General features: G+C 40.8%; 1 protein-coding gene across 1 annotated transcript in view; it reads right to left on the reverse strand.

The window, feature by feature from the left end:
• The window catches only part of CASTOR2 (cytosolic arginine sensor for mTORC1 subunit 2), a 165,020-nt gene extending 152,764 nt beyond the window's left edge, over window positions 1–12,256 (reverse strand). Inside the window, exon 1 of the mRNA XM_056556442.1 lies at window positions 11,352–12,256. Within this exon, the coding sequence (XP_056412417.1) occupies window positions 11,352–11,464 (113 nt within the window). The 5' untranslated portion in view covers window positions 11,465–12,256. The remainder of the gene's footprint in view (window positions 1–11,351) is intronic.
• Between the last annotated feature and the right edge of the window lie 2,162 nt (window positions 12,257–14,418).

Consider the following 14,418-nt stretch of genomic DNA (forward strand, 5'->3'; position numbering starts at 1 on the left):
CTGTAGCCTTAATGTAAATTAAGGAAACTAATCTACTTTCAATCTGAATATTGTGTCAATGTACCAATTTCCAAGTCTATTTCATCTCCACTTTTGTTCCAACACCCCCTCTCTGTGATGGTGACATACATACAGGGGGACCGGCAGTTTGGCTCAGTTGCTTAGCTAAACCAGCCCTTGTATCTGCATCAGATTTAAAGGGGTACTTTTTTTTTTTTTTTTAAATCAACTGGTGCCAGAAAGTTAAACAGACTTGTAAATTACTAATTTACTAGAGAGAATTGGGGCTCAGGGTAAATGATGTGTGGACACAACTGGCTTGTAAATTACTTCTATAAAAAAATCTTAATCCTTCCAGTACTTATAAGCTGCTTTATGTTCTAGAGAAAGTTCTTTTCTTTTTAAATTTTCTTTCTGTCTGACCAAGTGCTCTCTGCTGACACCTCTTCCATGTCAGCAACTGTCCAGAGTAGGAGCAAATAGCAAACCTATCCTGCTCTTGACAGTTCCTGACCTGGACAGAGATGTCAGCAGAAAGCACTCTGGGCAGGCAGAAAGGAAATCCCTGTAATGTATACAGCAGCTGATAAGTACTGGAAGGATTAAGATTTTTAAATAGAAGTAATTTAAAAATATGTTTAATCAACTGGTACCGGAAATGTAAAAAAAAAAAAATAAATAAAAAAGGGTTTCCATGGGAGTACCCCTTTAACTCCTTGGGACGGAGGGTTTTTCCGTTTTTTGCACTTTCGTTCTTTCCTCCTTACCTTTTAAAAACCATAACCCTTTCAATTTTGAGCCTAAAAATATGATGGCTTATTTTTTGCGCCACCAATTCTACTTTGTAATGACATCAGTCATTTTACCCAAAAATCTAAGGCGCAATGGAAAAAAAAAATCATTGTGAGGCAAAATTGAAGAAAAGATGCCATTTTGTAGGCTTCCGTTTCTACGTAGTACATTTTTCGGTAAAAATGACACCTTCTCTTTATTCTGTAGGTCCATACGATTAAACTGACACCTTTTCTTTATTCTGTAGGTCCATACGATTAAACTGATACCCTACTTAAGCTGGGTTCACACTACGTTTTTCAACTACGGTTCCCGCATACGTTTTCATTAGTGAAAACGTATGGAACGGTATTGAAAACCGTATACATAGGCAAAGCATTGCAAACCGTATGCACCCTGATGCATACGGTTGCGTACAGTTTGCTTGCAATACGTTTCTAACAGTACTCCAAACCGTGTTTGACCACGGTTTTCACTCCAGTTTTAAAACCGTATTGCAACCGCATAACTTGTTTTTAACATGGACGTCAATGGGAAACGCACATGTATACGGTTCCATACGGCAAAACCGTATGCGTTTTTTCTTTGCACATGATCATTTGCATCCTAAAGTTTTTTCAAAAACGTATGTTTTTTTTTTTTTATAAAAACGGACGGAACAGTATGCACTTTTAAAAATAGTATACTGTTTAAAAATGCATACGGTTTACTTTTTCCTATACTGTTCCATCTGTTTTTTTACCATACGGTTTTTGATAGAAAACGTATGCGGGAACCGTAGTTGAAAAACGTAGTGTGAACCCAGCCTTTTATATAGGTTTGATTTTGTCGTACTTCTGGAAAAAAATCATGAATACATGCAGGAAAATGTATACGTTTAAAATTGTCATATTCTAACCCCTATAACTTTTTATTTTTCTGCGTACGGGGTGGTATGAGGGCTCATTTTTTGCTCCGTGATCTGAAGTCTTTATCGGTCCCATTTATGTATTGATCCGACTTTTTGATCACTTTTTATTTATTTTTTCATGATCTAAAAAGTGACCAAAAATACGCTATTTTGGACTTTGGAATTTTTTTGCGCATACACCATTGACCGTGCGGTTTAATTAATGATATACTCATAATTTGGACATTTCTGCACATGGCGATACCACATATGTTCATTTTTATTTACAGTTTTTTTTTTTTTTTTTTATGGGAAAAGGGGGGTGATTCAAACTTTTATTAGGGAAACTTTTATTAACTTTTTTTTGCAATGTTATAGCTCCCATAGGGGGCTAACCGGCAATGGTTTACTTTCACTTTAGACGCGGCGTTCAAAGTAAAGGGTTAATAGCGCGCGGCACCGCAATCAATGCCGCACGCTATTAGCCATGGGTCCTGGCTGTTGCTAGGTGCCGGGCCCGACCCGCACCACGGTGTGGCCCTGCGTTATAGACAGGGAGCGGGCTGAGGGCGTACAGGTACGCCCTCCGTTCCCAACAGGTTAAAGTGTACCTGTCCTCATCAAAAAAAATTATATAATGTAGATAATACCATTATATGTATGTTTGTAATATACATTGATTAAAAGTTGCGTATATTTTTAGGTGAAAGAATGCTGTCCCTGCAGCTATTGCATGTGTGTCTCTATGATGAGTCCAAAAACAGGAAGTGAGGGTAGGACATAGGCTCCTGGCTTGTTAATCATCCTGATGTATAAGCCAGGGGGATGTTATAGAGCCTCAGTGCACACTGTCCTGCTTTTTCTTAGTGTACAGAGCCCTGCTTGTCAACCCACACTTCCTGTATTTGGACTCCTCATAGAGAGACACATGCAATAGCTGCAGGGACAAAAATATACACATTTTTTAACCAATGTATACTACAAATAAACATATAATGGTATTATCTACATTATATAATACGTTTTTGTTGAAGACAGGTACACTTTAATGTATACTGGATATAACTTTTCTAGTAGAAACCACTACTACTGAATTGACATGCACAAAATAATGCTACATATGTCTTAATCCAGCCTATAAAATCAGCCTATAAAATCCAGTCATTACTATAAAGAAAAAAATCCTTATGACTCATATTAGTCCAAAACTCTAGATCTACTGCCTTGAAATATTGTCAGCTGGTAATTTTGGTTCTTTCTTATGGGAAGAACACACATTTCTTTTACTTTTACTTTATATTTATTGAAAACATACCCTTTACTAGTAATCTGAGCAAACATTAAGAATTTAAAATTTACATGATATGATTTTACATGATATTCCAAAATATGTAAACACACATAGATATATCATATATATAGTAAATTTGAGTGGCCGTATTAGTCCAGTGATGCAGATGCAAATTTTGATTTGCAAACATTTTTTTTATTTGCATTTATATACTTATATAATGAGGGCTGCATAACATTGTGCCAGACACAGTTTTCACTGTTGCTTATGGCGATGTGCAAAACACTTAGTATGCAGCATGTCCCGGCATTGCTGGAGAAGAGTCACCAATATTCATTAAGGACTGATTATGTTACGCCCCCCCCCCCCCCCCAATGATTGGAAGATTTCTTCTGATGCACACAGAGATAAGGGGTGGGCAGGGATTGCAAACCCTAATGAATATCGGCGGCTCTTGTCTTGGCCCTTGGGCATGCGCAGCAGATTTTGGCATCTAAGTGCTTTAAAATGACTGTAAATTTCACCATATGCGACAGACTGCTGGAAACAGCATGTCTGTTGCTAGGTTATGCTGCCCACACTGCAGGACAAGAGTCACCGATATTCATTAGGTTCACTATCCCTGTGTCAGGCTCTCTTTAAAGGGAATGTATCACCTAGATTTTGTTTCTTCCTGATAAGAGCTAGACACTGAAACATGTTCTTTTTTTCGGATAGATTTGTTATTCTATTTTTTTTGTACTTTATTGCAGGGAGAGCCACATTTCCTATACAGTTGTTAACCATATTTAAAGATATTGGCCCAGATTTATCAAACTATGTGAGAGAAAAATAGAGAGATTTTCCCACAGCAACCAATCACAGCTCAGCTTTCACTTTACCTCAGCTCGTTAGCTGAGCTGTGATTGGTTGCTGTGGGAAAATCTCTATATTTTCTCTCACACAGTTTGATAAATCTGGGCCATTGTTTATAGCAAGACCCATGGACATAGACACAACAGACTGTCCCAGGCCCTATTCATTAGAGGTGTCTGGGCATGCTCTGTGAACTATGCAGATGTCATTCTACAGGGAGGGGGAGGCTGAGCTCTGAATACAATCTATTGTGAATACACATATTAGGATTGGTTCCCACTGCATTTTCTATCTCCATTTCTGATATAGTATATTTAACTTTTCTGTCAACAAAAACACAGTCCACTATGCTACTATGTATTGCAATAAGAAAAATGAAAGAAACCTTGCAATCAGTTTTTTATGTTTTTTTTTGAGAAACGTATTCTGCTGTATTGCATGCAGCAGCATCCATGTTTAGCATCTGTTAATTTATACTTTTTTCCCCCCCATTTCAAGTGTAAAAAGATACTTTAAATGAAAACAAAAATGCATTGCGAACCCACACTTTTCTATTTACTGGTGTGACCTTTCCTGTCTGTGATGATAAGAAGGACACGGTATGAAAGTGATCTGTACAGAGCAGGAAGACTGAACTTAGGTTTGGGCCTAGTCGTTAGAATGAAAACAGCAAGATTCAGATTTTATAAGGATAGCTAATAAAACGGAAAATTATAAAAAAAAAAAAAAAACAACATCAGTAAATATTTTTTAAAAATATGTTTAACATAAAAACATTAATTTTAATAGGTAACCTTCTGACACATTCCCTTTTGAACTACCTGCCTAATATTTTCTATGGGCCCCTAATGTTGCCAAAACATTTTTGACCAATTTAAGCATGGACTCCACAAGATCTCTGAAGGTGTCCTGTGATATCCGGTACAAATAATCCTTCCAGTCCTGTAAGCTGTGAGGTGCGACCTCCATGGATTTGACTTGTTTGTCAGCACATCCCACAGATGCTCGATAGGCTTGAGATCTAGTGAATATGGAGGACAAGTCAAGTCAACACCTTGACCTCTCTGTCATGTTCTTCAAGCATGTGCTGAACTATTTTTTCAGTGTGACAGGACACATTATCCTGCTGAAAGAGGCCATTGCCATTAGGGAGTACCAATGGCAGGAGTGTGTGCTTGGTCTGCAACAACGTTTAGGAAGGTGATAAATGTCAAAGTAACATTCACATGAATGCCAGGATGTACAATTTCCCAGCAGAACATTTGTCAGCCTGCCTACTACCCTAGTGCCATCTCTTCCCCAGGTAAACAACACTATGTGCCCAACCACTGGTTAACATCTATGTACCTTGATAGAGCAAGATGCCATACGCTGCATTCTGAAACCTTACTGTCTTAGCCAACATTAAAAAGGTTGTCCAGCTATTTTTTAAATGGGTCAGGCTGGGTTAGGGGGAAAAAGGCATTTCTTTCCTTCCAATCTGCTACCACTGGATTCTAATGCTTACTGGGACCCTGTACATCAGCCCTTCCTGGCCCCAGTCTTTATTAAAGAAAATTCCGGCTTGGTAAATAAACCTCTTGAAATGTTTGAGCACTTAGTGCTGCAGTAACTCTTCAGAAGGATCAGATCAGATCAGATGGGCTAGCTTTTGCTCGCCACACGCACACACATCAATAACCCTTGGGTGCTCAACTCAGGCCACTTTTGGTAGGCACCAACCAATATTTACTGAAAACACCCCTCAAGATCTGCTGTTTTGGGGAAACTCTGACCCAATGTGGACAATATGTCAAAGCTGTTCAGATCCTTACACTTGACCATTTTACCTGTTTTTAACACATCAACATTAAGAACTGACTGTTCACTTGCTGCGTAGTAAACCCAACTCTTTGACAGGTACCATTGTCACAAGATAATCCATGTTATTCACTTCATCTGTCAGTGATTTCAATGTTATGGTTGATTGGTGTATATGTAAACATAGGAATGGGTAAACGATGATGTAATGTTGTTATACAGAAGTGTGGAAGGAGGCCAGAACTTTTTTGAGCAGCATCACTACCAGTCTACAGACAGAAAGGTATGAGCCTCCAGCATAGTTTACTAAAAGCAAAGATGACCTACTAACAGCATTAAGAAATGTACGAGAAAATACAAAAGAGAGAGTTAGTATGGGACAAGAAGTGTTAAAATATCATAGTAACATAGTTCATGAGGTTAAAAAAAAAACAGAGTCCATCAAGTTCAACCTATGACCCTAATGAGTCCCTACTGAGTTGATCCAGAGGAAGCCAAAAAACCCTCACACTAGTGGTAAAAATTCCTTCCCGACTCCAAATATGGCAGTCAGAATAAATCCCTGGATCAACGTTCTGTCCCTATAAATCTAATATACATAACCAGCGATGTTATTACTCTCCAAGACTGATATCATTATCTTAAAAACAAATATTATTATTTCTTCCAAAATAATCTGAGACAGATTTATGTAGATGTTAATCCAGAATAAGAGGGTTCTAAAAACTTCTACCAGTGATGCCATATTTACCAAGCAGCCTGTGACATTTTTAAAAATATGTCAACTAGGACACTTCTGAACCACCATTCAAAAGAAGCGTGGCATGACCGAGATGGGTGTGACTTTCAGATACAGATGTAAACCATACTTAAAAAGTTGATAAATATTGTGCAATAAGAGTTTATTTGAATTTGTTATTATCCCTCCAAATAGTTGTATATTTATGGCTATTGAACCTCCCTATTTCAGAAATCTTGCCAGTACATAAAAGGGATATTCAAGGCCTTTTTTTTCTTCTTCCGCCTTTGAGGCCATGATGCCAAGTTATAATAGGGTGTAAAATGCTTCTATTACTTCTGTGCACCTCTTTGTCCCATTTTCATGTACAGGACCCCCACCCGGAAGTACTGTTACTTTCCCAGCATTCCATGCAGCTAGAGACAATATGTCATAAGTCACATGGTCTATAGGGGGTGAGGCTATGCTGCAGTGGGTAGGTGGATAGCAGGGTGGAGGGGATTTATTGGAGACCAGGTGACTTATGACATATCTCTGGCCCCATGGAATGCTGGGAAAGGTCAGAGACAACAGTGAAATAAAAAAAACTTACACTACAGCACTTCCGGGGGTGTCGGTCCTGTACATGACATAGCAGCACCTGGAGGTAATAAAAGCATATTACACAGCATTCTAACTTTGCATCATGGCCTCAAAGGCCAAAGAAGAAGAAAATAGCCCTTTAACCTCTTCCTTGTTTTCCGCCCGTCTACAGAGCTTAAAGGGGTATTCCAGGAAAAAATATATAATTTTTTTTATATCAACTGGCTCCAGAAAGTTAAACAGATTTGTAAATGATCCAAATCCAGAAGAAAGGAAAAAACGGAGCACTAACCGTGTTGATGCAACAGGTGACTTTATTCCTTATCCAGATGGACACATGAAAAAGGGGGAGAGCGGACAGTCAGGGAGACTCCGGGCAACGGACCGTATCACACTTCAGCGCTTCTTCAGGCCCTCTGACGTCATGTCCGTAGGTGTGCTTTTAAAATACCTAGCCAGGTGGTCATGACAACCAACCAAGCTAAGTAAACGAGATAAATTACTTCTATTAAAAAAATCTTAATCCTTCCAATAATTATCAGCTGCTGAAGTACAGTTGTTATTTTCTGTCTGGCAACTCTCTGCTGACATCTCTGCTTGTCTGGGGAACTGCACATAGTAGAAGATTTGCTCCTACTCTGGACAGTTCCCGAGACAGGTGTCATCAGAGAACCACTCAACTTCAGCAGCTCATAAGTACTAAAATAATTACGATTTTTTTAATAGAAGTAATTTACAAATCTGTTTAACTTTCTGGAGCCAGTTGATATATATATAAAAAAAGTTTTTCCCTGGATAACCCCTTTAAATGTATGTGTTTCCCCATCTTTGTGTTTTACTAAGCTTGGTTACATTCACTGCGATTTCTAAAAAGTTGACTTCATTGTGAAACTGTTGGTTGCAATCCAAAACAGTTTACTTGATACTGTAATGTCAACTCTACCCCAAACCCCATATTTTATGACACAGAGACACACTTATCGGTAGCTAGTAACTTCTTAAAGGGATTGTCTTGAGAACATTTTATATTTACAAGTGCTCAGTGTTTCAATAAAACCTAAAAAAAAAAAAAAATGTACTGCCACCAATCCCCCAGTCAGTGCCAGTCCCACTGCTTAGATTCCTGGTCTTCATCTCGACACAGTGTCCTCTCAGCCATTCGTCGGCCAAGATGGTAACACACCTCAGACTGGAGGAGTGCCCATTTCCTAAGCATCAGTACTAAGAACAGGAACATTTGAGTCGTAGGACTAAAACCAAAGTGGATCAGGGGCAAATGAGTATGTTTGTTTTACTGCCATCATAAGTAGTATAAAATACAAATAATTGTCTCTGGACAACTCCTTTAATTTTTACTCCTTAAAACATTAGAATGTTTGATAGTTCAGAACTACCATATTGTGCATCAGTTACTAATTTATATCTATTTGATGTTGCTGTACTTTGCAATTATATTACTATATCAAACTATAACGTTACATGGTAAACAAATATGCTTGTATACATTTAGAAGAGAAAAACAATGCAAGGCCACATCTTAATCATACAAATACAGCGGTCCCTCAAGTTACAATATTAATTGGTTCCAGGACAACCATTGTATGTTGAGACTAGAAATTCGATTCGTCACGAACTTCTCGGCTCGGCAGCTGATGACTTATCCTGCATAAATTAGTTCAGCTTTCAGGTGCTCCCGTGGGCTGGAAAAGGTGGATACAGTCCTAGGAGACTCTTTCCTAGGACTGTATCCACCTTTTCAAGCCCACCGGAGCACTTGAAAGCTGAACTAATTTATGTGGGATAAGTAATCAACTGCCGAGCCGAGAAGTTCGTGACAAATCGAATTTACTGTAAGTTCGCTCATCTCTAGTTGAGACCATAACTCTATGGAAACCTGCTAATTGGTTCTGAAGCCCCCAAAATGTCATCCAGAAATAGGAAAAAGTGAGGATTAAAGATAAATAAGTAGATAACTAATATAGATAAAGCAAATCTTTACATTTAAAAGAAAGAAAGATCTGCTGGGAGCTGTAAATCACTGTTTATGTCAGTGTTTACTAGAGATGAGCGAACTTACAGTAAATTCGATTCTTCTTGAACTTCTCGGCTCGGTGGTTGCTGACTTTTCCTGCATAAATGAGTTCAGCTTTCAGGTGCTCCCGTGGGCTGGAAAAGGTGGATACAGTCCTAGGAGACTCTTTCTTAGGACTGTATCCACCTTTTCCAGCCCACCGGAACACCGGAAAGCTGAACTCATTTATGCAGGAAAAGTCAGCAATCGCCGAGCTGAGAAGTTCATGACGAATCGAATTTACTGTAAGTTCGCTCATCTCTAGTGTTTACCAAAGAGGGTGCCTCCAGCTGTTGCAAAACTACAACTCCCAGCATGCCCGGACAGCCTTCGGCTGTCCGGGCATGCTGGGAGTTGTAGTTTTGCAACAGCTGGAGGTACCTTCTTTGGTAAACACTGGTCTATGTAGAGAACAGAAGCTTCTTCAGGGTCCTGTACAGAACAATGTCCTAAAAATAGTAAAATAGAGCCACCCTCACCTGGTGTCCAAAGGAGCAGCTAACCCTGGCACAGGTAAAGAGTACAGAACATGTACTGTAGGGGGCGCTACCAGACACCAGTCAGTGCATGCACTTTAGGAATACAGGGGAAATGCCCATTCTTTACCAGGGAAATGCCCATTCTGATTGGCCAGTTCTTCCAGCCATTGAAACATTTCGCAGATTCCATAACATTGTACGTTGAGTCTGGTTTCAAGTTACAATAGTCCAGAAAAGACCACTGTACGTTGAAACTATTGTATGTTGAGGCCATTGTAAGTTGAGGGATCACTGTAGTCTAAACAAAGGCAACAATGATTCACTCAAGACAAACAATCCCATAGGAGCTGTTTATCACTGTCTCTTATTGACAACCCTCAGTAAACATCTCTTTGCTATCAGATTAGGTGTCTACAGGACAACAATGAACCATAAACAGTCAATCAGCATTGTCCAATGCCATCCCGCAGTATTCAGATTTGGAGTAGAAAATAAGGCCATTCATTGATACTCGCCACTCCATGTGTTTCTTAATTCTGCAGGACTAATACTACAAAACTGACAATAACAAGGCCCAGAAAGCTAAAAAAAAAAAAAAGGGGGGGAACTCACCAAACTCCCAAACACCCAAAGCTTATAGTATTGCATCCATGGAAAAAGCCAGGCCTCAGTCACAAACACAGCTTCTCTTTGTGTAAAGTATTGAAGTAACGTTTACTTTTTCCACTCTTTGTAAACATCTATTTCATCTGAATAGCAGGATTAAAACAAATGGAACAGTAAAATATTTCATCTGCCCCACAAGTCTCTGGCCCTGGGATCTCCTGCGCGGTTATTTACTTATTGGTATTTTTCATGAACCACCTATAGAACTAGAAGTATAGCTTTCAATGAATCCTAAAACCGGGAAAGGCACCGAAATCCTAAAAAAAAAACAAAAAAAAAAAACCACAAGGCTTTCGTAGTTTATATGAAATTATTAGTTAGCATGAACAGGGGGGGGGGGGCTGCATGCGGGTGTACGACGCATTTGCACACGTTAGATTTTAACAGTTGCAATCCCCCCCCCCTGCAGAGGCAAAGAAAGTAAACAAGGGTCTGGAATAAATTACTTTGGAAACAATGGCAGAGCTCAACCACTGGGGAGACAAAAGCTCCAAATAATATCTGTGCACATTTCTGCAAAGCTCTCCATAGGCTGCCACTCCCCCTTATCAAAACCGAGCCATTGTTTCAAATGGACCATTGATCCTATAAGCAAACTTTAGTGTTTTTCTAAAGTTGCAAATACAATTGCTGTCCCCTTCTAGAACAATGGACACAAATCTTATCCTAAAACCTAGTGCCTTGGGGCTCCTATGGAATATACATAGGGGCCTAAGATAAAAAAAAAAAAAAAAAAAAAAGAAAATGTGCCGCAACGTGAAGCGTCAAACAACAAAAGCAAACAAAATGTAAAAATAATGCGGACCCCCTAATCCCAGAGGGACTGTACAACAGGCATACATCTGGAGAGGACGGAGGGGGGCAAGGATATTGAATTGTTTATCCAGATTCCAGCCGTGCACTGTAGGGGTATAGACAAATAAACAGAGCATCCAACCAACAGGATCCCTGCGCCTCCATCAATATACACACATTATATATAGATTATATTTTTACTTCTATTTTCTGGGAAAAACAACACCTGTTCCATTCATTCAATGCTCCCTCCCATGCATCCCAATGACAGACACAATTCAATGACATGAAGTTGTTTTTCTCTGGGCTTTGTGCATCCACAGCCAGGCAATCAACCAGTGAGAAGTGACCCAGTTCTGGTGCCCCTCTGCAGTGCCCAGGTTGCCACTTACCTGGTTTTGGAGGACAGAAAGGCTAGTTTGATTAATCCATAGGTAAACAACTGGATGTTCTCCTTGGCTATGCTGGCTACTTTTAGCCTGTGCTCTAGGATATGCAGTTCCATCTTTTTCTTCTTCTCATTTGTAGATCATCTAGACAGAATATTGTTGTTGTCTCTTTTTTGCCGATTGCAGATCTTGATCCTTTCTGTTTTTCCAGGGCAGCTGGTAGGGAAAGTAAGGAAGGAGCCGTGAAGACAAAAGGGGGGATCACAGGGAGAGGGGAAGCTGAGAAGCTGAATGAGTTCAAGAAGACTCGCACAGCGGCGGCTCCAGAGTGCAAAAAGCAGCTGGTGCTACACTGTAACAAACAACTTGCCACTCAAGCCGCTCCTCACTGCGCATGTGCGCCGGCCCCGAGGCATACCGGGAAGTGTAGTCCGATAAGCGCTGTGGTGTTGTTTGTGGTGATGTTGTCTTATTGTGACGTGAACTAATGGAATCCTACAGCGCTCGTATGCAGACGACAGAAAGTGGAGTTGGACAATAAGGAGCGGGGGCTTTCTGTCGCGCATGTCGTGTGTAGTCATGACGCGGCGGTTTGTGTGGAGTCAGTGACATGAGGGTCTAGTCTTTGTAGTCGCCTATGTAGCGTATTGTTCTTTGATATCAGCCATACAAGGCTGGGCAGAGGCTGAATGGAGGGCTCTTCAATGGCATTTCATGACAGGAAGTGCCCAAATCAGAACTGGCATCTCCCAATAAGGCAGTGTTCACACTGTACATTGGAGGTATACTATGGAATAGTGTCTATATGGTATGCTGACGTGAACCATGACGTACTCTCAACGGGCCTATTGAGGTTAATGGACCGCACGTAGTCGGTGACTACATTCCATGTCCCACACGTATACTTTATTTTACGCGACACAAAAGCGCGGCCTTATGCTGGGAAATGGACTGAGCCTGGTTACTAGTAGACTATATTTGGTAAATTAAACTCAAAGGGGGAGATTTATCAAAACCTGTCCAGAGGAAAAGTTGCTAAGTTGCCCATAGCAACCAATCAGATCACTTTCATTTTTAACAAAGCCCCTGCAAAATGAAAGAAGTGATCTGATTGGTTGATATGGGCAACTCAGCAACTTTTCCTCAGGACAGGTTTTGATAAATCTCCCCCAAAGGGCCCACTGTGAGCATGTTGCGGTATATGGTGGTGTATCTTTTTGCCGGTATCCCAATGGAGTTTTTCCCAACTGGGATTCCTCCAGCTGTTGCAAAACTGCAACTTCCAGCATGCCCAGACAGCAAAAGGCTGTCCGGGCATGCTGGGAGTTGTAGTTCTGCAGCCGCTGGGGGCACAGTGGAAAAGAAACATGATGAATACAAAATATTAAAGGAGAACTCCAGAATATAAAAATTGTCCCCCATACTGCCGGCAGAAAAAAATAAAGATGTACATACCTTCCTACGCTCCCCCGGGGCCTCTGGTAACCGGCCCCGGTCTCCGCCTTGATCCTCTTCCTGGTTGCCGGTGGTCGGAGAATCATACTGCACTCAGCCAATCACCGGCTGCAGTGAAGTCCGACTCGGCCGGCGATAGGCTGAGCGGCAGTGTGAGAACGCTTCAAGACACAAAATTCTTCACTACATCGGCACCTGCTGCCGGGGGGCCATAAACGTCACACTGCCGCTCAGCCTATCGCCGGCCGAGCCGGGACTTCACTGCGGTCGGTGATTGGCTGAGTGCAGTATGACTCGCCGACCACCAGCAACCAGGAAGAGGATCGTGGCGGAGACCGGAGCGAAGGAAGGTATTTTTTTTCTGCAGTATGGGGGACAATTTTTATATTCTGGAGTTCTCCTTTAAACTTTTTCAATGATCCCCGAAATTGGCTAAAATACTCCAAGTAGATGAGCCCATAAGTGATAACTAGAGTCCTGACCACACGTCTCATACACTGTGCCAGCTGGTGCCTCTGCAGCAGTTACTAGAGTAGCAACATGACATTAAACCCCCTGCCTAATATTTTGTGGGTCCCTATCATGCCACCAAAACTTCCATTAATGTCCTCTTTTCAAATATAGTTGTTCCTACATACAAAGCCCAGGAATAATACCCCTGAAGCAAGTATTCAGATCTACAACTTGTAACTTTACTGAACCCCAAAAAATACACAGCCTGTTGAAATACAGCTTTTGGTAAATCTGTAGTGGTTTGTTAGCGCATGTATGTGAAAATAACTTCTGCAGATATGTGTGGGCAGGAATTTCAGGCTTTCTGGACTTAAAAGGGTATTCCGGGGAATTAAAACAATCTACAGGATAGGGGATAGGTTTCTGATTGTGGGGGGTTCTGACTACTAGGGCCCCGTGATCTCCTGTACAGGGGCCAGCTAGTGACCAATTCTTGGCATGCTCTGGCCTCCACCTTCCTAGATGAGCTTCATTGACAGCTCCGCACATCACTGGCAAATTACTGGCAAATCACATTCATAGTATACATTGGCATACTGGATGGTAATGTATACCTCAGCATACTCACACCAGGCACTGAATGTAGTCTACTAGTGACTAAATTCAGTACATTTCCATGCATATACTGGTGGCTTGCAGGACTTATAAGTGTAATGTTAAAATATATATATATATATATATATATATATATATATATATAGGTCCTCAGGTGGAAAACTATTTTTTTTCCCCCATGTCAACTGGTTCCAGAAAGTCATACAGATTTGTGAGTTACTTCTATATAAAAAAAATCTTAATCCTTCCAGTACTTATCAGCTGCTGTATGCTTCAGAGGAAGTTCTTTTCTTTTTGAATTTCTTTTCTGTCTGACCACAGTGCTCTCTGCTGATACCTCTGTCCATGTCAGGAACTGTCCAGAGTAGGAGCAAATCCCCATAGCAAACCTCTCCTGCTCTGGGCAGTTCCTGACATGGAAAGAGGTGTCAGCAGAGAGCACTTCCTGTGGAACACAGCAGCTGTTGGGTGTGTCTCACTTCCAGAGTTGTCCAGAGAGAGAGGAGAGAAGGAGTTTTTTCCAGCAACCTTTTCCCCAGGAGGGTGG

The sequence above is a fragment of the Hyla sarda genome, chromosome 2, assembly GCF_029499605.1.
Source record: "Hyla sarda isolate aHylSar1 chromosome 2, aHylSar1.hap1, whole genome shotgun sequence".
Lineage (NCBI taxonomy): Eukaryota > Metazoa > Chordata > Amphibia > Anura > Hylidae > Hyla > Hyla sarda.